General features: G+C 37.0%; 1 protein-coding gene across 1 annotated transcript in view; it reads right to left on the reverse strand.

Annotated features, from left to right (window-relative positions):
• The window catches only part of LOC107713796 (neural-cadherin-like), a gene marked incomplete at its 5' end in the record, with an annotated part of 118,895 nt that overhangs the window by 17,483 nt on the left and 77,364 nt on the right, over positions 1-24,048 (reverse strand). Inside the window, 10 exons of the mRNA XM_016519407.1 lie at positions 673-956; positions 4,797-4,940; positions 5,967-6,153; positions 6,493-6,620; positions 8,409-8,658; positions 15,397-15,564; positions 17,617-17,789; positions 18,608-18,825; positions 18,907-19,097; positions 22,689-22,861. Of these exons, the coding sequence (XP_016374893.1) occupies positions 673-956; positions 4,797-4,940; positions 5,967-6,153; positions 6,493-6,620; positions 8,409-8,658; positions 15,397-15,564; positions 17,617-17,789; positions 18,608-18,825; positions 18,907-19,097; positions 22,689-22,861 (1,916 nt within the window). The remainder of the gene's footprint in view (positions 1-672; positions 957-4,796; positions 4,941-5,966; positions 6,154-6,492; positions 6,621-8,408; positions 8,659-15,396; positions 15,565-17,616; positions 17,790-18,607; positions 18,826-18,906; positions 19,098-22,688; positions 22,862-24,048) is intronic.

Genomic DNA, 24,048 nt, shown 5'->3' on the forward strand with positions numbered 1-24,048 from the left:
ATAGGCTGCTACTACTACTACTAAAATTATTAAAACCTTATTTTTAAGGAATAATCATACAATATTTCTTCAGTGTTTTAATTGTAATATTAAATGACCTTTATTTTTCAAAAAATAAAATTTGTTTAATTTTCATTACTTAAAAAATAGATTAAATGAATATTTTATGCCTTAAAAATTGAAAATACACAACACAGAATTTCTGAGCAAAAAATCATAAGGCTATTGTAAGAATAAATGAAACTTGTTTTTATGCTTTCAAATAATTAGACATGCTAAAACAGAATTTGGTAACAATAAAACATAAGGTTGGAAAAATAAAAACATTTCATAGGGCCCTAAACATGTATTATTGTTAAACTTTTAATAAATTGATGTTAAATTGTTTAAGTTTCATTATTTAAATTAATTAGACATGCTTTTTGATTAATAAAATTTAATTTAACCATTAAAAAGCAGTCCAGAAAAAAAAAAAAAAGCCCCCCCCCAAAAGCCGTAAACCTTGGGGAGACACTGAAACCCATAACGAAACTGGAACTAATTTATAGCATATGTACAAGACATTCACAAAATCATTTCATATCTCTGTAAAAAGGTTGATGTTCTTCTCTACAACATTTTTGCCTTTTTCATGCAACTACATGTGTCTGTTTGAGTGTTTTAACCCCTCACCTCAAATACAAGGACAGGAAGCTCTGTAAGTTCCTCCATGACGCTGGCGTGGTACTCAGTCTGAGTGAAAAGGGGTGCCTCATCATTTTGGTTGATGACATTAATGACAACCATTGTCTGGTTTTCCCATTTTCCATCCGACGCAACCAGCCGTAACTCATAGCGCTGCACCTGCTCATAGTCTAGCCGCTGGGCAATGAAGATCGTGCCAACCTCTGGCTCCACATCGAATGTGCCCATGGTGTTCCCAGAGGTAATCTGGTACCGAAGTTGGGCATTGGCACCTGTTTAGGGGGTTTGGGAAGCGTTAGCATTCTAGGAAGTGTTAAGCTTGGCTGAGCTGGATAAAAAGAGAATGTCAGCATTAATCTGTGCTCATTTGATGAGGATTACATAAAGGACAAGAAAGCTCTAATGCACAGTCATGATATGATTGTGCTTAAATACTGAAATTAACACATATACACATAATGTCACACAGAGTGTTTTGTACATATTTTGTTACACTTTTTTAAACACTTTTTCTAAATCAATGCGTCATTAAATCCAATTTCATTCTTTGAAATGACAGTTTGATTATAAAAATTATACATCAAAAAGGTTTAATAAGTTATCTCTGCTGATATATGAAATCCAGTTCTAAATAAATAAATAATAATAAATACATATTTTCTAATAATAATATTATAAAATGTTCCTTTTTTCCCGCAATTCTCTTTGGTGGCCCTATTGGCATAAAAATGAAACCCTTCATCTTTAGAGATGTACATCTGTGGTTGAAAATCTTATTTCAAACAATGACCATAATCTATCTTTCCCACTTCTGCTGCCCCCCAGCTTGACACCAAATGGCTTTATCCAACCATGGTCAGTGGTGGACAGTAACGAAGTAGTTTTACTTCGTTACTGTACTTAAGTAAATTTTTCAAGTATCTGTACCATGGTACACTGCAGGGGGAAAGGCTCTAGTTTCGCGCCTGCTCTGTTTCAGATTGTCTCAGATTCTATGAGACAAACACTATCTGGGCATAATGTGTGAGGATTTCATTAGAACTGTCGTGCTCATCCTGGCTACGGCCATCACGGTTGTGAATTGTGATGTGCTGTGACACTTGCTGAGGGGAGCTCCAGTGATTTTGCCAAAAGCAAGCTTCCTTAATGACTAGCCAGTCCATATGGTGGCCCTCCCCACAACACCACCACAGGCCAACTAGGTTAAACCTAACTACTGTGATCTATAGAATGGTCATAGGTGATGAAAGACAGCTGAAAGTCTAGGAGACCTTGTGCTCATTCGGTTGTTGAAGAAAGTTTGCAGTGTTTTACATATTCCATCTTTGAAATCGGTCTGGAGTTTAATGAACAGCTCAGAGAGGGCACTGCTAATCAGCTTTAGGAAATACTTAACAGGACCATAAAATTCCTTCTCTCCTGCAAATCAGCTCCTAATTATTCCTAGTCCCCATTTTCATCCCCAGTGTAATAAGAAATATTGCATTTTAATGGGGATCTCATTCATTGTGCTTTTCAAAGCAGGAAGGGGACAGAGGGACATCAAGCTTCGATTTGCATTCCCCTTCATGACAGTTGTGAGATATTAGCTGTCGCTCGGCTCTGGACTGTCCATCCAGCCATGGCAGGTCACGTCACCCTTCTCACCTCCACGGCGGCACCAGCGTCTCATCATTAATGAGCTATCAGACACCTGCACGTCTCCATCCCGCTGCCCCTGTCTCCTTCAGTCTGCTTGTTGACACGGCTCCACGCCACACATAATTTGTCATGCATATGTAACAGGTGAAGCCGCGATGCCGTGAGAGACATCGTGCTACCGCCTGTTTGTTTATGTTGACAGATGAGCCGAAGTCACCATGTCCTGATGAAAATCAGAGTGAGATCAGGTGGAGGAATCGTGTCACCGAGATGTGTGGAGGTGACAGCCTGGAATATTCTACAGGCAGAGGATGAGAAATGAGGGGGTGGGCAGACGGGCAGACTGGCAGGCTGCCACGCTACGTTGGACGGGTAGGTGATTTGTCCAAGCCTGTCACGCTCAGATTACCAGGAGCGACTCTATGGCTGTCGGAGAGCGACGGACCTAATGTAAACAGTAGAAGTCGCTCCAGAATATGCAAATTTATCTGACCACCGAGAGTTCACTAGACTAATTCATAGCTGCTCATGTATTCACATGGTTTCAGCTGCTAAGGCGAAGTTTTCAGGCAGTGCTGAGATACAAAGCTCTCTAAAGACATAAATAATACATTTACTAAACAGCTAAGTTTCATTTCAGAGGTCAAACAATGCATAGCATTAAGGTAAAGTACGCTGTCAGCAATGCTCGTACACTTGCTAATTTTGGCATCTTACATTACAGGGAGAAAAAAAATACAGACTGTCTTCTGTAAAATGGTGTAATGGCGATAGTTACATCATTGTATAAAAGTCTGTGTGCTATTGAAATAAACATGAACTCCCTGCAGTTTCAGCTTGCCCTTGAGGGGTTCAGCATACTTTGGTAACAATACGGTTACAATACGGAGCACTTTGGAAAACAAAACTGCATGTTGTCCCTCTTTCTGCCTCTCTGTGTTATCTTAAAGATATAGTTCGTCCAAAAAAGTAAATTCTATCAGCATATACTTAACCATTAAAAAATGTTACCTGAAATAAAAGTTAACTGAAATAATGTCAAATACACACATATCGGTAACACTTTACAATAAGGCTCCATATGTTAACTATATCTAATGCATCAAATATTATGAACTAACAATGAGCAATACATTGTTGCAGTTTTTATTAATCTTTGTTAACATTAGTTATTTATTAGTTAAAAATACAACTGGTCATTGTTTGTCCATGTTAGCTCAGGTCCATTAAATAACATTAATAGATACAACTCTTGAATTTATGTTTTAGTAAATGTTGGAATCAACATTAACAAAGATTAAGAAATGCTTTAGAAGTATTTTCATTGTTAGTTTATGTTAACTAATGTAGTTAAGTAATGTTAACAAGTGGAACCTTATTGTAAAATGTTACCCATAATATATCAAAAAACCTTAAAATGATTTTGTTTAAAAAAACTAATAAAAATGACAAAAACATACAGCAAGATTACTTCAAATGTAACTACAGCTCAAATAGAAAATGATTTAAAAAAAAAAAATTGAGATAGTATCTCAATATTAGTAAAATAAACCTGTACAATTTATATCAAACAGTGCATCAATCTCAATTGAGATTAGGAACTACAGGGGATAACAAATTCTTTAGATTTTGGACCATTTCTCACACAAACACAAACACACTGAACAACTTTAGGTCATGGAATAAAGCAGACCACTTTTTAATGTGGTGCCATATGGAACAGAGCAATGAGAATAAAACTAAAGTCATACAGATGACACAAGGGTGAGTAAATAATGGCAGAATTCAGATTTTTCAGTGAACTATTTCTTTAAAAACTTTTTTTCCTTGTTTGACTGATAAAAGATGAATGAATCTGTGCAGCTTGTTTAATACACTTGTTATTTTCTTTCTCATTTAATCTCTGGTTACACCACCTGGTAAAGCCTCTCAAGAGTTTTGTCAAAAATCTACCATTACACACTACTTTTATCATTTCAGTGTATTTTTCCAAAGTGTAGAGCTGCCTATTCCGTTCCATTTAAAAATCTCAATGGTTATTTGCCTGGGCTCTCAGATGTCACGCATCTCATGTAAATTTCTACGCAAAATCTTTCACACAAGGGTTTACTTCCATCATTAAAGAAAGCCTGCTACTTATTTAATTATTTTTCTTGAAGACAACAAAGAAAAACAAATCAAAGAGACAAACATCAAATGGGGTGCTGAAATTGTTACACCCACATTCACCACAGAGATTTGCTAACAAGCTCAGCACAAAAAGGAGCGAATTTTCCACCTAGATTTATTTCGCTCAATTTCTTTTTGCAACCCCTCCTCCTCAATCTCTGTCAAATATATCATTGGGCTGTCAGATAGGAATCATTGCACAAACAAACAAAACTAAAACAACAAAAACCACAAACTAAAGACAAGTGACAGGACTACCTGAATAATATTTGATACACCTACACACAATGAAAATAAATTACCTTCATCTTCATCGTTAGCTGTAACGGTAATGACCACAAAGCCCACTTCTTTGTCTTCCTCCACACTGATCTCATATACAGGCTGAGAGAAGGCTGGAGCATTGTCATTTACATCTGTGACAAAAACCCTCACGTAGGCTGTGTCTACAGGGCAGAAGAGGTGTGCATTACTTCCAGATCACATCAGTGCATTATAGTCTCTCAAGAGAAAAGCTGCTCTTTCTGGATAATTAATTTATAAATCAAACCAAGATGGGAGAACAAAAACAACAAAACAGAAAAAGAACAAAAACAAAGTCATTGGCATTTCATTGTATGATGAAATTTAATAATTGAAGCTCAACTGAAATGTAAATATGTGCATATATATTTGCAGAACCGTTCAAAACTTTGGGGTTGGTAAGAGTTATTTATATTTATGTTTTTGAAATAAGTTTCTTATGCTCACCAGAATGCATTAGATCAAAAATACAGTAATATTGTGAAATGTTATTACAATTTAAAATAACAGCTTTCCATTTTACTAGATTTTGAAATGTAATTTATTCATGTGATGGCAAAGCATAATTTTTAGCAACTATTATTCCAGTCTTCAGTGTCACACGATCCTTCAGAAATCATTGTAATATGCTGATTCGGTTCTTAAGAAACATTTATTATTATCAATGTTGAAAACAGTTTACTATTTTTGTGGAAACATTGATGCAATTTTTAAGACCGGTCTGATAAATAGAAAGTTCAAAAGAACAGCAGTGATTTGAAACTAAAATTTTTGTATCAGCCTTTGTCGTCACTTTTGATCAACGCATCCTTGCTGAATAAAAGTATTAATGGGGTTTTTATGAAACCATATTTCCAAGAACATAGACTTTATGAAAAATGTTAATGAGAAATTATTATTTGTAATAATAATTTGTAGTAATGATTTATTCTATAAATTGTATTAAACATCCTAATGACTGTTTAATATTAAAACTGCAGCCTTATTATATTATACGCAGTCTATATTACACACAAATCCCTGGGATGGCATTAGTTCTTCATTAGGCGTGACTCATTGAAGTCTTAATGAATGGAATTCATCCTGGAGGCTGGTGTGCCCTGCTGTAATTGGTGAAGGGGGAAACAGAGTGACTGAGAGGTTAGGAAGACATGCTTTATGGATCACACCTGTGTTAGGTTGACCCTGCTGACCGGGTCGGGCCGACTCTGAGCTGTCCTGAGACTGGACCTCAATCAAGTAGGAGCCTTTCTGCTCACGGTCGAAGGTGGCCCGGGTGTGGATGATGCCCGTGTAGGAATTAATGCTAAAGAACTGTGAGTCCCCACTTTGATCCTTCAGATTGATGTAGTTAATCTAGATAGGAAAGAGTGCCAAACAAGATTAAAAAAGAACTTTGCATCAAGTATTCTAAGAATCATTGCAAGGTAGTTTGAGAGTTTTAAGGCCAATACACACTGCACCAACACACGCAGACTAGTAGAGACAGTCACCAGATTACAACACGTCAGTTCTCAGACATTTCAAGACCAGAAGAAACAACATGTTAAATCGGCGAAAACAAGCGCCGACCAACATCAACAGATGTGCCAACAAAACCCGACGATGTGTGTTGCCATTTGTTTGCGTCTGTCAGTGCAGTGTGAATTGGCCTTTAGAGAGAACCAGGAAGGACCATGATCAGAAGAGTCTCACCATTCCATAGAGACCAGAGTCCAGGTCAGTTGCTGAGACCTGAGCAACTGATGTGCCAATCTCCGCACCCTCTGGGACCGTCGCCTCATATGTGGATGACATGAAAAAGGGAACATTGTCGTTTACATCTGAAAAAAAAAGAGCGAGAGCAATCTGTTACTTCCAATGGATTCATTTGGACAGATGTTAGATAAGTGGAAAACATTATTTTATAGTAATGCAGTGGCCCCAAAAAGTGTTTGAAGTTTAATTGCATTAGATACAAAATTAGGCACATGCAATTAAATGATTCTAAACTTTTCTCAGAACTAAATTCTCTTTTCTGAATATTCCACTATTTGTGACTGCCATAAAGTACCAGTATATCTACTATTATAGCATTTAAAACTATTTTTTTTACTTGAAAAATAAACTCCACTTGGGTTGATATTTTATATCTAATTCAATGGGATTCTTAAGTGCGACTTAAGAGTCACTTTTGGGGTAATTTGTTGGTCTTTTCATGTTTTTATTTTATGGCTTTCATTGTGATCATGTTTGGTGTGTGCTTAACTGTGTTCAAGTTAAGCGAGAATATGTGCAGGTTTTAATGTGTGGATTCACTTAATGCAGGTTTATTGTCTGGATTCTCTGCTCTTTGTAGATTGCAGCCCCTCTAAACTAGTTTTTCCGTGGGCTTTTTGTCTCCTTTTCCCTCTATTTCAATCTCCATTTTCCTCTTAATTAATGCTGATGTGGTCTCAAGTGTTGTGTGTCGGTGCCAAAGCTCTTCACTGTTCCTATTACACACACACACCGTCGCTCTACGCCCCCACCCTCCGCCTGTCATGCACTCATCAGCGCTGTGGATTTCCACATACACTCAAAGACAGCAGAGAACACTTTTGTGTATAAATGCACAACGCAGGCTAAATGAGCTATGAAGAAAGGGGGAAAAAAACATTAGCATCAGCGGCTCAAACACAATCAGTGGATCAGATCAGACACCGCTGTGCTTCTGAGAAACCGCGCTGGCATGAAATGCTGATTGCTAAACTACCACAAATGTGTTTACTACTCTGAGGGCACACAGGCAGTGTAGAACCGGTTGTCGAGGCATATTTGTAGCGTGCTAGTGAGAGGTGTCAACATGGACTATTATCATTGTGCCAGATTTTTAAAATGTTTGTTCTATTTCTTTCTCTTTGTCTTAGACTAAGTATGAAGTACCATGGTGTTACCATGATTTTTAGACATGGTACCATTGTAATACATTGATAATGTTACAAAAGATTTACATTTCAGAAAATGCCATTCTTTTGAACTTTCTATTCATCAAAGAATACTAAAAGTGCATCTATTGTTAAAATGTACAATTAATAAATTATATATGTGACCCTGGACCTGGATCTTAAGTTGCACGGGTACATTTGTAGCAATAGCCAAAAATACATTGTATGGGTCAAAATTATCGATTTTTCTTTTATGCCAAAAATCATTAGGATATTAAGTAAATACCATGTTCCATGAAGATATTTTGTAAATTCCCTACCATAAATATATTAAAACTTAATTTTTGATTAGTAATATGCATTGCTAAGAACACCATTTGGACAATTTTAAAGGCGATTTTCTCAATATTTTGAATTTTTTGCACCCTCAGATTCCAGATTTTCAAATAGTTGTATCTCGACCAAATATTGTCCTGTCATAGCAAATCATACATCAATGGAAAGCTTATTTATTCAGCTTTCAGATGATGTATAAATCTCAATTGCGAAAAATTGACACTTATGACTGGTTTTGTGGTCCATGGTCACATACTGTATGTGTGTGTGTATATATATATAAATAAAATTACCCCAAATTTGTGGTACTTATATTTACGTTTATATATAATTCTGATGTAATTTACAGAAGAGTAAAGTATCTCTCACCTGTGATGTTGACATAGACAGTGGTGAAGGAAGCTAGTGGTACAGCCGCCACATTCTGTACACGCACTCGGAGCGTAAAGAAACGCGTGGTCTCATAGTCCAGATTCTCTGCCACCAGGATAGAGGCAGAACCGTCCCTCCGGTTAGGCTTGATGTAGAAGCGCACGGGCATGTTGGTCTCAGGAACCTGACCCTCCTCCAGGTTGTAAGTCACCCTGGGGTCACCAAGAGGGGACGTCGCCTTGATGGTCTGTTGGGGGGGGGAGCTTTAGGTTAGTGATATAAAATTAAATATGGCCTGCAAGGTGAAATATTATGTCATGAATAGGGAAGATGTGTCAGTAGTGATGTGAAGGTTCCTGTTACATCTAAAACCGTTTCATGTGCATATGGGTTTGTGTGTGTAATTGGGTAAAAACTGCTTGGATGTGCTATAATATTTTATAAGAATTTCTCATTATGAAACACATATTAGAGTAAGATGTAAACACCTTCTCCCAAAGCTCAAACAGGATAATTAGCATTATTTGTGAAAAGGCATCTGAAATCAGCAGAACCGCCGGTCAAGCATCTGCTGACTGCAGCGTGTGAATACATTAGACACGGTTCATCTGTAATCCATCCAATTGCTTATTGAACTGATATTGACAGTTATGGAGTAACTTTCTGCAGTAGTAGTTTCCAGACTTCAGCCTCACAGAGCTGCATTATACTAACAAAACATAAAATTACTTAAGGAGTAAGCAATGTGTTTTATAACCATAATTAGTATACTACTTATAATGTAATCAGAGCAGTATTTCTCTGGCTCATAATCAGAGATTTTTTTAATAAATCAAAGCTATAATTTATTCCAGATCCTAATATACTATATTAACTGCAAAATAACAGTGATTATACCAGTGATGAACATCAGCGCTTATGTTTTATGATTAAAAAAAATGTAACACTTAACTACTTCTTGGCTGTTAACCTGAATAAATGGACACTTTCTATTGTTCTCATACCTTGGCTGTGCAACTTTTGAAGTGAAATGCCACAACCTGAAACCCAAATTCATTGTTTATTCGGTGTTCAGCCAAAAACATGTGCATAGTACTTGGATACAAGACATGGAGCCAATTTTGGCTTGGAAAATCCAATATTACAGCTGGAACATGTCTGTGTTGAGAATTCAAAGTCTTTTAGCTGACTAAAACACATTTAACCCAAAACTCCATCAACCAAATGACACTGTAAAGCAAACAAAACATTCCAATGACAATACAGCCAACGGCACAGCAAAGCCAACTGTCAAAAGTCAAAGATAAAGCCCTAAACCATGTACGGTCATCCAGTGTAATGAATGTTTGGCGTACAACACAGGTTATAAAACTTCGACGACAGAGAAAAGGGGTGAAAAGGTAGAGCAAAATAAAGGTGCATGGAGAGAGATGGAGCAATGACGAGTTATAGAGGGAGAACTCTGTGTCCCGAGAACAAGCACCTTAAAAGCTCTGTGGCTTTTGCTTCCTGCTTTTAAGGGTCGGCATTGCCATCCGGTATGTGTCCCCCAACAGAAATGGCCTATTCAGTGAACTTATTTGCCACAGTTACTTTGACAGAGCTCCAATAACTTCCCTGACCTATGCTACTCTGACAGTTCCACTGTGTCTCAATACTGATGCAGACCTCTGATCTATCAATTTTGAAGTAAATTTCATGATGATTTTCAGGGCCCCCAACATTCTATGAAACATTTAATTATAAAATATATATTTAAATAAATACATTAATTTTAATGAATTTAGGTTGAAAATTTCCCACCCAAATTATCATTAAAGTAATTAGTATATAAATGTCAATTTAATATGTCAATTTAAATGTGAGGGTTTAAAAGTGCATGAAATAATGTCACAAAAGTAATAAATAAATGAGTAAATAAATAAAAAAGTACTAAAGACTTTTTTTCTCGATGAAAACAAAAAGGTTTTTTTTTTCTTATGCTTTCAAAATTAATAGACAAAATAGTGTAAAATGGCATTCATACAAAGAACTCGTGAAGCCTGAAACGATCACTCTCAACACACCTCAAAACAGCATGTTTTAGTGCTAAGTGACATCAAAAATCTCTCAGAAGTTACCTAGACTGGCACTCCTGTCCATTGGGACATCTTGCCTTCACTTCAAAACCTTAATTTCTTAACTAATTCATCATGTAGTTGACATTTTAATCCAAAGTGACTTACAGTGCAGTTTCTACAGGGACAGTCCATCTGGAGTAACCCAAGGTTAAGTGTTTTGATCAAGAGTACAATGGTGATATTTCACAGATCAACCGTTGTGGAATTTGGACCTACAGCCTTTCATTTACCAGCCCACCACACCATTCGATTGGTTAACCATCCGTGGGGTTAAACTATTCATACGTCCGAAAGTTCCCCTATTCAACAGAAATTTGGTCAACTTTCAAATCCTAACCTGTCTAATCTTCCCTCCAAGAGTTTATTAGCGGACGTCTCTCAGGCTTGATGAGAACGGCGTTCTCATTATCCATACACACAAACAAGGCCCTTTAAATTACATCCTCAAGGTTGCAATTACTGCTTTTGAAAATGTGTTAATTAGCATTCCTTGAGATAATACCACAATGAGCTGACTGATATTTAAATTTTTAATTAGTTAGACAGAGAGACAGATAGATAGATGAAGAAGAAAGGCGAGTGGGGAGGAAGTGAGAGTGAGAAATGAATAGGAGCACTCGACACACAACAAGGCTACTCAGTGTTGCTAATGAATGCATTATACTGTTTAACAAGCCTAATTTGTATTTAGAGTTCTGAGGATGAATTAGCATGAAGGCTCCCAATGCACAGAACAGATTTGAACACCCAGTTGCTACAGTTATTTCACATGTAGGGACTTAACTGTAATTTAAGTTGTTAATTCTATAAGGGAATTAATCATTAATTTTATTTCTAGCATTAGGGAGTTCATACTGTATTTGGAGAGAGATCAACTGTAATTGTTGTAAAGCGCTTTGTTTTTCAAGTCATATTACAGGGAACATCGGTGTTAGAGTTCTGAGTGTCGGTGTGGTCGGTGTCGAAAGGAAGGATAAAGAAAATGAGGTTATTTGTCCAATTGACAAGGTGCGTTCCATTAACAAAGGCAGTGATTGCATCTGAATACTTGTGCAACCTGTGTTTTGAAACCCCTCGACTGCAATTATAATCATTCCATCCAACTAATAGAAGTGTGGAGAGGATGATGAAGTAGTTTAAAAAAAAGAGTGGTTGAATATGAAAAGATATTGACACTCAACAGAGAGCAGGAAGGAAAGTGATAAAAAGCTCTGAGGAACAACACTTATCTTGTTTTCTGACTGAAGAGACACTGAAGGTGACCTCCAGGTACATCCTACATTAGCAGAGCTATTAGAGTGGGCAGGGACACACAGATCTGCTCTGACACATTGCCCCCAGGACCATCACCTTCATATACACACTGTGGCGAACTTAATGCTAACACACACACACACCCAGACATGCAGAAACCTGACTACAGATATCTTGGAGAGGATAAACAGTACAGCTTGTCTAATACAGCTAAATTTTTCACACTAGTCATGGCTGATTAGGCAGCTAGTGCTGTTTTGGTACTGGTCTAGCTTGTTGATTCACCTTAAGGAGGCAATAAAACAAGTGCTAGCAATACGAAGTTTCAAACATCATCTAGAATAGCACAAGCTTGAACAGAGAGGGATTTATGAAAGCATAGAAGATTTCTTTCTTTTTTTAAAAGAGTTAGCAAGATGCAGTTAAATACTAATTCAAGAGGTTCTTAAATAACGTTAGGGGCTTGGCTGTCCATATAGTGTTAAGAAGATCATTCTATCAGCAAGGAACAGTGAATGAGAAGGTTCTGGAAAGTGATTTTGTGCCTCTCAATTTCAGCTAGTCATTCAGGATGGTGAAACTGGTTGAGCAAGGAAATCTTTCTGGTTATATTAATTAAAAGGAACTGTTCACTCAAAAATAAACAGGCCATTTTTAAGCTTTTAAATAAATATTCAGTAACTATGCACAAATGTGTCAAAAATGTTCCAGTTGAAATATTCCTTTATGAACCCCAAAATACAGCATCCAAAACATACACTAGTGACTTTTTTCACAAAGCACATTCTGAGAGCTGTAGTCTCATGTCCTGTATTACACAAAGAAAATCTGTTTACAAAATCAAAAATAACCACTTAAAAAGACTGAAATAGATCAGCTGGTGAGATCCGGTGCAGAGAGCTGTTAAAAAAAAACGCATCTGGATGATAAGATGGGTAATGGCACTCCCAGTAAAATGAGCACAGCCTGAGGTGCCATGAAATTTGCAATAATTAGAAATCATCTCATTACACAGCAATGGCATCAGAAAGAAAAAGCTGATCAGAGATGCCTTGCGGTGGCGCTTTTTCAGTAATCATAGTCATCAGTAATCAGTAGTTCATCATAAAATACGCTTCAGTGAGGTCACATTGAATATTGTGCCCTAGAAAGTGACAGTTTTACTTGCACTACTAATACCCTGCTAATAACAGAATTCATGCTCTGCAGAGGATCAGATTCTAGAAATACATACATACATAAATTTAAATTACATATATTCATATATATATTCAACATCTGTGAGAGTAAGAGTCTGTACTAAGAGTTGAGAACATTTAGTTCAGAGCAAAGTATAAATATTAAAGTAGTGTAGGTTAGAATGCTATTAGTATAAGTGAGAAAGTTAAGTAATATAAATAATTGAGTGAAGTGAGTTCTATAGAAGGTGATTAGAGAGGTAAAAAAAACATTTGTATTAAAATATGTAACATGCGGTGTGTGGAACAGTACATTAGGACAATATTAATTTTCTTTGACAGGGATGCTAACAGAAGCCCCCAGAGGAGGGCGGGCTGTCAGGAGATGAATGCAGTTAACTGAGCTTCACGCTGCTAGTAAAGTCCCGACCAATAAGAAACTACTAAATGCTGTTTTAGCTCTTTTTCCTGTTCTTCATCGCCATGAATATGTAAAATCAAAGGATTCAAGTAGATTGTGGATGTATGTACAGTAAATCTCTGTTCCAAAACCTAATGCGCTGACTACATAGCTGCCTTCCAATGCAAATACTAAATCAGTAAAGAGTGTCTAGCATGTGACTAAATAAACATCATTATTCTACCTTTGTTTTATTAAAAATATTATCAACATTTGTCTTGACTTCACCGATCACCTTGGATATATTTTTTTTAATTAAGTTTGTCGCAGTGCTGGGATTGCCTCATCCACAAATGATGCATGAGATATTGCTTTAGAATTTGGACAACAAGCTATCTTATAAGGCAACATACTGTTGCTGCTTACCTTTTGAAAGAGCCTTCATGTGGAAGTGTTGTTTAAAATGCTGTCTAAGTAGGCAAAGTAGGTTTTGGAACAGAACTTCTATCTAGTGTGTCTATGTACTTCCCATTCAGTGTAAACCCTGAAGCTCTTTAAAAACAGGTTAGTAAAAATGACTAGCAAAACAGTCCATGCACTAAAACCCATGCCAATGCAACCACCCTTTACAAGCCAGCGGGGAAAGAAGGTATTTTAAGATCAAACATCCCACCTAAGCGTATTTTACATCCTGTGGTGAAGAGGAGAACATCCCTGCCATAGTTTGTGCCACTGAGGACTGCTAAGACAGATGCGGAGGTTCATACAGATTGCAGAATAGCTGGCAGCAGCCAGAGGAAGCCGCTGATGTCAGGGAAACACAGTGACTCCAGCAGAACTCCTATTGGCACTCTTCACTGATAAATCTGCTGTATGTGAGGAAAACGGACTCGGAGGACTGGCCTTTTCGCCCCTTTTGAATGAATTAGAATAGAATGTTCAGACAAGCAGTCTGCTTGAGTTTGCTGGACAAATGAGGTTGTTTGTGGATGCTGATCTCTCTCTGGGTACAAGCTCCAAGACAAATGTAAAATGTGACAGCGAATGAAACGGGCTGAAATAGCAAACAAGATGAAGGCTGGATAAGATGTGACAAGCCTCAGCGGCAAGAAAGTCACAACACTACCTTTGCTTATCAACTGCACAACAAAGCAAGAAGCGTTGTGAGTGAAAACCTCTTCTCTTTTCCAAAAACCAGTGAACTGATGCAAAGGCTGTTACAAAAAGCAGGTATCTTAATAAAAATATTTTTTGAGAAGTCAGAGAAGGCAATCAACTAAGACAAGCGTACCAGAATCAACTAAGACAAGCTTAGTGAAAATGAACCCCAAAAGGCAGACAAAGTGAGAAAGATTATGATTACAATATACAGTATATGTATAATTCGTTGAATACTGAGAAATATTGAAAAATACGTAATAAAAAGAACAGACCACATTTTTGTGTGTACTGTGTATATTGTATATTTATGCTTATGTCATTTCTCTTGCTTCACCTGTAATTAAATCAATAGTGAGTCAAGTATCTTGTGCACAGTGCATTATGCTATGTAGAGCATGTCACATTACTTGTCAAAAGGGCAAAAAAAGAACATACACAAACGTGTGTTTGTGTGTGTGTGTGTGCACATACATATATATTAAATTGATCAAAATGTACAATAAAGACATTAACAATGTTACAAAAGATTACATAAAGGCTGTTCTTTTGAACTTTCTGTTCATCAAAGAACCATAAAAAATGGCTATGTAACAGAAAAATGGAGTAAAGATGCTGAAAATTCAGCTTTGGCATCACAGGATGAAATTACATAAAAAAAATTATATGAAAAAATCTTATCAACCCCAAACTTTTGAATGGTAGAATATATAATTACATATTATTGTAACCGTTAGGAACAGCTGCACAATCTGCCATGCTTTTGTGTTACATTTTGTTTATTGTGAAATGTAGTGGTTGTACTTTGTGTTTGGAATATTTCATACTCTTATAGAAAGCAGAGAGGAAACTGTGGTGGAATATGAATGTCTCACCACTATTTTGGTGTCGCGCGGTGTGTTCTCCGGGATCGTGACCCAATATTCTGCCTGTTCCCACTGCGGGGGCTGGTTGTGCACATTGGTGATGATGACAGTGAGATCGACCGAGCTGCTCCGACTCCCTCCGTCTGTAGCAATGATCTGCTGGCTGATCCGTGATGTCTGTCAGGACAAGAGACAGGTGATATAATCCAACCTAGGGGCTTATCAGCATACACTGTAATAATACAAGTTGTCACTGATACTGGTGACGACAGGTGAAGTTTTTTCTGTCAACGGAGGTTCAAAGAGGAGAGAAATCCCTGATACTTCCACCTGAAGAATTGGTCTCCATTATCCATTGGATGTTTCACATCCAGAATATCATGTACAGTAGCTAAGACTCTAGATGTTTTTGTTTTTTTTACTTTAATGATTCCTTCAAATGACTCCTACTAATTGAAAAGCACTTCTAAGATTGAGTCAGCAGTAAACTTTGCTTAACTGGCTCCAAAATTTTGCCTTTTCAGGTCAGAAAGAGGGAAAGGAAGAGGCAGACAGGAAGAGAAAGATGGGGAATGAGAGGAGGTAGGAATAACAGTTGGGGGGGGGGCATTTCTAAAACTGATCTACTTGGACATAAGTGATGCAAGGCGGTCAGACTGGCTAATGAAAAACATGGGGCAGACTTGCAGTATACACGTCTTAATGACCTGCTCTGAGGAAATTGCATCCACGTGCATTTCTGTTAAGAGCGATGAAAGCATGTTAAAAGCAGTGTAGTACTGGACATGAACCGTGCATTAATAAAGTCTAGCATCTGATGCTTTACCTGAAGACTGCCATCACTTATGACTCTATAAACAGGATGCAGGAGATTTCACAAGAACACAGCCTGTCTTTCTGTCTGTGCCTCTGTATGCACAGATAGCATTTTAATGTCAAATCAACCACCGACCTCTCAAAGCTTAAATATCCAGCATATAAATAAGACAGACAGTCATTTGTGGGCAGAAAAGTGAAGACGGTGGCATTTCTGCTCAGACCAAACAACACACACATACACAAGAACGGATGCTTCTTCAACTATGGAAACTTTTGGCCTTATAGAATTACAAAATAAATTTTTAAAACAAATTTCACACTCTCACTAGTTTAATTTGTATATTAGTATTTATTAGGGGAAAAATTGTTGGCCATGTTGGAAATGATGCCATAAGTCACATTTAAAAAAAAAAAATTGTTGCAGAATAAATATTAAAATGGTTTATGTGTTTTTCACTCTTTATTTACACTATTGTTTCATATTTTTATGATTGATTTTTATAGTCTAGTATTGAAAGGTATTAGTATTGTCTAATTAGTATTAGTATTAGTAGTAAAGTCTAGTATTGTCTGGGTCTCAGTCAAAAGTTACACAAAGGTGAAGGCATGGTAATACGTTTTCATATAATGAAAAAAGGTTTATTAGTTGAATAAAAAGATGAAAGGAAAGGAAGAAAAAGGATGTTTAATGAAAAAATCAGTAGGCAAGATCACTCTCCAACCTGAATAAAGGAAATCATACATATTGTTATGCCTATTATAACAAAACGCTGTCCCTCCAGACTTAAGGTTTATATGGATATATATAGCATCTCTTTGGGTCCCTACAATGTTTAATATGCAAAACTGACTATGGAGGATGAGAATGTGTTTTCTATAAAACACACACATGCAAAACAAATTACCTGTACTACAATAAGCAGTATTTTCAGCAGGAATGTGTGGATGTGATCTTTAAACATGTTTGTTCACACAAGTGCATGTGTTTACTCTATACTTGTAGGGACAAAAACAAAGGTTAACTAAATCTGACAAAAATTTGGATACGTCCTCAAAGATAAAAAATAAAATAGAGCAAATTAACTTAACAAAAACAAGTAAAGCAATAATATTATAAATCCTTAATATTAATATATCACATATAAATATATTGTAATATTTTATACGAATATAATGGATGGCCCCAACAACTGTATTTATTATAAATTATATTTATTTAATCACACACACACACACACACACACACACACATATATATATATATATATATATATTTCATTATACATAGGCATATTTCTGCTCAGGTGCTCAAAGATTTTGCTTAGTAATAATTAGCTTTTTTTATATAACAACAGAAGTCTATTGCATGTTCCCATTTTAAAAGCTTGGTAAAGGTGTGTGTTTGTGTACCTGTGAGATAGGGTGGTAGACGTAGATCCATCCTGTGCTGGGGTTGATATGAAAGTAAGCTGGGCTCTGCTGGGACAGAGAGTAGGTGATGGCCGCATTGGTGCCCTGGTCATCATCATGAGCCGCCGCCCTCAGGAAGCTTGTCCCAACTGGTGTGTCCTCTCGCAGGAAGTCTGGCACGGTTAGGGTTAACACAGGCATCAACAAAAACAAATAACAACAGTCTAAATACAAGCAATGCCTGCTGCTATTAAAAATCCATGTGCAGGGAAAAGGGGGGGGAAAAAAAATGCTTGTCCCAAAAACGTTTCAATCTTTCCCTTTAATAGTTAATGAGCTTTCTCAGTACTGCTTTAAATGTGATGAAAAGGAATTCTGACATCAAACTTACTGAACTTATATTTGCAATTATAAATAAAATCACTTAGAAGAGCACAGCATATTTCTCACACTCCTAGGCTAAGCGAGCTTTCCAGGATTGCAAACGATTGCATCGAAAAATGATTAGTGACGTGCTTATACTGTGTTCAGCGCAATAAAGCTCACCTTGCTCAGACTGTTATGTATTTTTAATATTGAGGTTTAATGTGTATTGACTACACCCAGGAATCTTGGACTTGTGAATTTGTTAAGCTTGCAAAATCCTTACCGCCCTTAAGTGCAATGTTAAAGGTCCATGTATAAATGTTTAAAGAGTCTACAGCTACAACCTGAGTTGGGGCTATGTCATGAATGCCTTCTTGCTCTCCTTTACATATGCAAACAAGCAGAGGAACAGATCTTAAGTACAGCCAACAGATCCTATCACTACAGAAGACCATTTGGAAGATTTCATATCATAGTATCACTATGTAACAAATTTAAAAAGGCTCTGTAGAAAAATATTTTACTTTAGGATTTACATAAGAAAAGTGTGCTGCCTTATACACTGTAGCTATCATCGGTGTCAGTTTGACCAGGTCTTCAATAAGAGTTGTTCAGTGGTTCTTACATTGGTAGCGGCTGTTCTCAAACTTGGGGTCGTTGTCGTTCTGGTCAGCGATGAGGACAGTGATCTGACAGATGCCGATGAGGGGTTCCTGTGCTTGATCCGTAGCCGTGACCGAGAGTGTATACTCTCGCTGCCTCTCTCGATCAAAACTTACCGCCGTACTGATCAAACCTGCACAACACATACAATGCACATAGATGCAACTCATTGGTGAATTGCTTTTTTATAGATTTCACAAGTTTAATGCAACTAAATGGCATGAATTCATAAACTTTTTTTTTTTTCACACATTAGGATACCAAATTGAAGTCACTCTGTTTTGCATCTGAACAATTAAAAATTTAAGAGAGAAATTAAAAATTAAAAAAAGAAATTTCACATATATATCCCCGTTGACCCCAGTGTCGGCGTCGTGAGCCTGCATGCGCAGAACAAAAGTCCCTGGGGGCTGATTCTCCAGGACCAGTGCATTCACGCTGTAGTTATGGCACTTTAAAGGAACCAGAGTTTCAGACATGGATATTAATACAAGAAATACCAAAAATACGTTCTTTGCAAATTCCTTGGCAAAGGCCAATATCAAGATCTCAAACAAAACTAAACAGTACTAGATTAATGCTGGACATATGATTTCTCATAATAATAGATAAAGGGCAAGAAAAGCGGGAACAGGACACCAAGACATGACGACAGAGAGAATGAAGTTTGTATTTAGGATAAAGTGTTTATAAATTCGTCTTTTGAGGTTCATAATAGGAGCACACACACTCATAATGAGGCCTCAACCTCCCTCTTCCTCCTCTTCCTCCTCTTGCTTTCTCATCATGCTCTCATTACAGAGCGGGCATCTGGTGAGCGGTGCCCACAAGGGAGTGGCATGTCAACTTAAGGTGATTAATCAAGTGACTAGATCGATACCGGGACTAAAAGCTGGAATTAGCCTCCCTCCTAGTCTCTGAAGAGAATTCTCACTGCGCTTTGCACTTCACACCTCTCATTATCTTTCGACACACACACACACACACACACACACACACACACACACACACCCTTCTGAGAGGGCTTAGGGAGGATTTCTCAGTTTAGCAAGGGAAAAGACTCGAACAGATAGTCTATTGCCATAATCTGCGATGCTATTAGGAGTGCCAGCAACCAGCAACTGCAAAGCAGGGTGAGGGTTTGCATTCGGCTGAACGTCGAAAAGCGTGTGTGTCCAAGATGAGGCAGTGTGAACCTCACAAGCTATCAAGAACATGTCATATTGGTCATATTGCACTTCAAAATCAAAAGAAATGATATCTTAAAATGAAAATGAAAGACCATTAATATTTTTTGCATTGTGACAATTTTCATTATGTTTCTATGGAAGCCTGTTTCACCTACGGAATAAAGAAATAAAAAAGGTAATTGTGACTTTTTATTTAAGAAATTTAGACTTGTTTTTTCTGAGAAATTATGAGAAATAAACTCAGAATAGCAAGATATAAACTCAGAATTCTGACTTTCTTTTTTGCAATTTATTTTCTTAGACTTTCTTAGACTAGTTTACATCTCACAATTTAAAATTTTTTTTTTTTTTAACCATACAAATAAAAAAAGGTAATTGCACATTTTTATCTCACAATTCTGACTTTTTTCTTGTGATTCTGTGTTTATATCTTACAGTTCTGACTTTTCTTCTCAGAATTGCCAGATATAAACTTGAGACAATTGCCAAAGGTAGTAAGGACATCGATAAAATAGTCCATGTAACATCAGTCGTTCAACCGTAATGTTACAAAGCTATGAGAATACTTTTTGTGTGCAAAGAAAACAAAAATAACGACTTTATTCAACAATTTCTTCTCTTCCGGGTCAGTCGATGCGCTTTCACAAGAGTACCACAACACAAGCATGTGATGATGCTGCTGACGCAGGAGCCGGCGTTCTGATGTAGAACCCAGATGTACTGTGACTTGTTTGCAAGCAGAGGAATGTACACGCATGTGTTGTGGTACTCTCGTGAACACAACACGGAAGAGAAGAAATTATTGAATAAAGTCTTTATTTTTGTTTTCTTTGCACACAAAAAGTATTCTCATAGCTTTGTAACATTATGGTTGAACGACTGATGTTACATGGACTATTTTATCGATGTCCTTACTACCTTTGGCAATTGTCTCAAGTTTATTTCTGGCAATTCTGAGAAGAAAAGTCAGAACTGTAAGATATAAACACAGAATCACAAGAAAAAAGTCAGAATTGTGAGATAAAAATTAGTTTTCTCAAATTTTAAAAGTATTCTCGTAGCTTAATAACATTATGGTTGGACCACTGACGTCACATGGACTATTTTACCGATGTCCTTACTACCTTTCTGGGCCATAAAACATTTCAGTTCTGTCTGTGCAGGGTTAGAAAGCTCTTGGATTTCATCAAAAATATCTTAATTTGTGTTTTGAAGATGAACAAAGGTCTTACGGGTTTGGAACGACATGAGGGTGAGCAATTAATGACAGATGTTTTATTTTTGGCTGAACTGTCCCTTTAAGCTTTGGGTTTGTGTTAATGAAATTCAAAGTAAACACAATTCAGCTTGCAAACAGATGAAAGAAAGCAGACCAATCCAGTTCACAAACTAAATATAATGATGATGATGTCATTGCTTCCAACTACTTTTGAATACTGAACTTTTATATTGACTTGTATTATATATACAGTAACATTCCACTATACATTATAAGTCAATTAAATTTTCACTTTTCTCTTAAAACTGCCAGAACGATAATGCAAATTTGAGGGGGAATGCAATTGTGTTTTGTGCAATCAATTAATAGCTGCACAGAGCATAAAACCATCAAAATTCAAAAGACATTTAGAAACCAAACACTATATTAATAAATTACCATTAATAAAAAAAAGCTTTCAATGTTTGAATATAAGAACATGTTTTGTACAATAAACAAGTTTGGTACTGCATTGAATCACTGTCTGATGTAAAACGAAGAGTCTTGAAACTAGTTGAGAACCAGTGATACAGAAGGGAAAGACTCTGGTCAGCAGGGCAGGCATAGAGAGTGAGAAGAAGAAACAGGGCCAGATGTTGCCCCTGGGGCTCACTTAGTGCTTCTATTTCATATGCATCCCCTGTGCCGATGAGTAATTCCCCCTTGAAATATTCATGGGCAGCAGCAGAGGAGGTGGCGGCGGCGGCAGAAGAAGTAGGGCCTGTGGGGCTCACGGAGAGTGTACAGGGACACGATTCTGCCTCCAACACACTCACACACAGCCCTCCTGCACCACCGGCCTGCACAGAAAAGCTCTTCCACCGGAGACCTCCAAGAGCCTTTAGATCTCCTTCTGCCAGATGTCTGCTCTTCCCTCAGCTCTGCTTTCACCTGTCTCTTTCTCACTGTTTCATTTTGCACATGTTCTTTAATATTTGCTCTCTTTTACTTGCTCATTTTGTGGGGAATTCATGAAATAGCTTTTTAGCCAGATGCGCAATGTAGTCAAACATATTCTCAACGTCTTAAAGAGCCAATTCAGGTGTCTGGTTCACAGTCTGAGTAAAGTATGTAAGTTCATGGCAGTCTGCTGCATCCTTCACAATCTAACATTCAAAAACAAACCTAAAAACGGAGAACTGTGTCATAGAAATTGCGTTCAGCAATGATTCAGAGTTTTTTTGTGAAATGGGATATACAATGAGACTGTGCATGTCATCAGTAGATGCAATTCATTGTTTATCCTTTATCTTACAGTATGTCTTCTGCTCTTTTATTTCTGTATATTAGCTCCTACCCATTATTCTTTACTTTCTGTCCCCTCAGACGTCATCTCTGTCTCTAAACACTGCCATTAGTGAAGTGTTCACAGTGTCATTGGTATTAAAAGCCTGAGGCACTTCATGCTAGGCAGATTTAATGAGAGAATATTTTTGAATTCTCTACTCATATCTAGACCTATCGAGTCAGGCTCTTCTCCTATACACATTTTTGGTTATGTTTCTTCTCTGTCCGCCGATTCGGTCTTTCAACTTCTACATCACTCACTAGAAATGGATTTTGACACACAGGTTTAAGATCTTTTTTAACCTCACCTCATCAAATACTGGCTTGTTGTTGTTGATGTCATTGATGCCAACGATGACCTGGGCGGAGCTGCTAAGGGGGAGTGGCCCACTGGCTGCGTTGTCATCAGTCGCCGTGACATTGAGGACATACTGAGGCCCGCGCAGTTTAGGAGGAGGACTACGCCGCAGTTTGATGATGCCTGTAAATAATTCAATAAAATGCTTTAGCTCATCTCACTGCCCTTGTGAAAGACAAGTGCGCTTAATTGTATTGAATCTGCACTTATATAATAAAATTATATTTTTAAAAAATGGTATTTGCAGATAATATAACATTAATTAAATAAAAGACCAGTTAAAGAGATTATACTTTCATGACTGTTTCTTAACACACTAAAGTACACTTTTAAAAAGTGCACTATATAATAATAAAAGATGAACTTTAAAGCTTTATTTCTAAGTACATTTTAAATAATTGATTTAATCATCTTTTGTCATATTTTAAAGTACACTTATGTGTCCTGACTAACATACTAAAGCACATGTAAGGTACTTGATTATAATTTTAACTGTAGTGTTTCAGTATCAAAATTGAAGTTAAAGTTAACATTTCAAATTTACTAAATAGCAACTTAATCATCAGAAGTACGTTATTACAAATATCATTAGAAATGACAGTAAAGGACATTTTAGTTGATCATTCAATCTGGTCAGAGCATTCAGCAGTACAAAAAATATTTCTAAAGTTCAGCAACTTAATTTAATATAAAAGTAAATAATAAAACTGTAAATTTTAATTAACTAAAATGAAGTAAAAATTGAGTGCCCAAAAACATTTCATTCAGTTCACACTCATACACACACAGTATATTCTATTAAAGGGTATTATTTCCATAATAAGCACTCTTTTTTTTTTAAGTTTGCAAAAGTGTACTTTGTTTTTCACAAGGGTGTACAACCAAAAGTGTCGCTGTCAAAACTGTTTATGAATACAAGCGCTTTTTTACCCAAGGTGACAACCTCTCAAAATGAAAACATTAATATCTGAAAAGAATGACAACCGCCTTTGTGCATCATGCTTAACAACATGGCAAAATGGGCTTCTTATGGTTGCACATTCACCAAACAACTGAGGAGTAGGGGGTTGTGCGCAAAAAAAAGTGCTGCTGCATCTTTGAAGTGACAACTCCACGCAGCTTTTCTGAGTGCTGAAGCCATGGGCCATCTCTCTGCGCTGACCTGTAATGGGTTGGGAGGTGGAACAGCCGTGCCGAGAGGCTGATAAGACAGGAGAGAGCTTTAGCATACTGCTGTTTTCCAGCTCTTAGGCATAAAATGTGCTAGTAAACAAACGAAAAGCAAACACTGCAAACAAATGCAACCTTGA

This window comes from Sinocyclocheilus rhinocerous, unplaced genomic scaffold, assembly GCF_001515625.1.
Source record: "Sinocyclocheilus rhinocerous isolate Xijiao unplaced genomic scaffold, SAMN03320098_v1.1 scaffold779, whole genome shotgun sequence".
In the NCBI taxonomy this organism is placed as follows: domain Eukaryota; kingdom Metazoa; phylum Chordata; class Actinopteri; order Cypriniformes; family Cyprinidae; genus Sinocyclocheilus; species Sinocyclocheilus rhinocerous.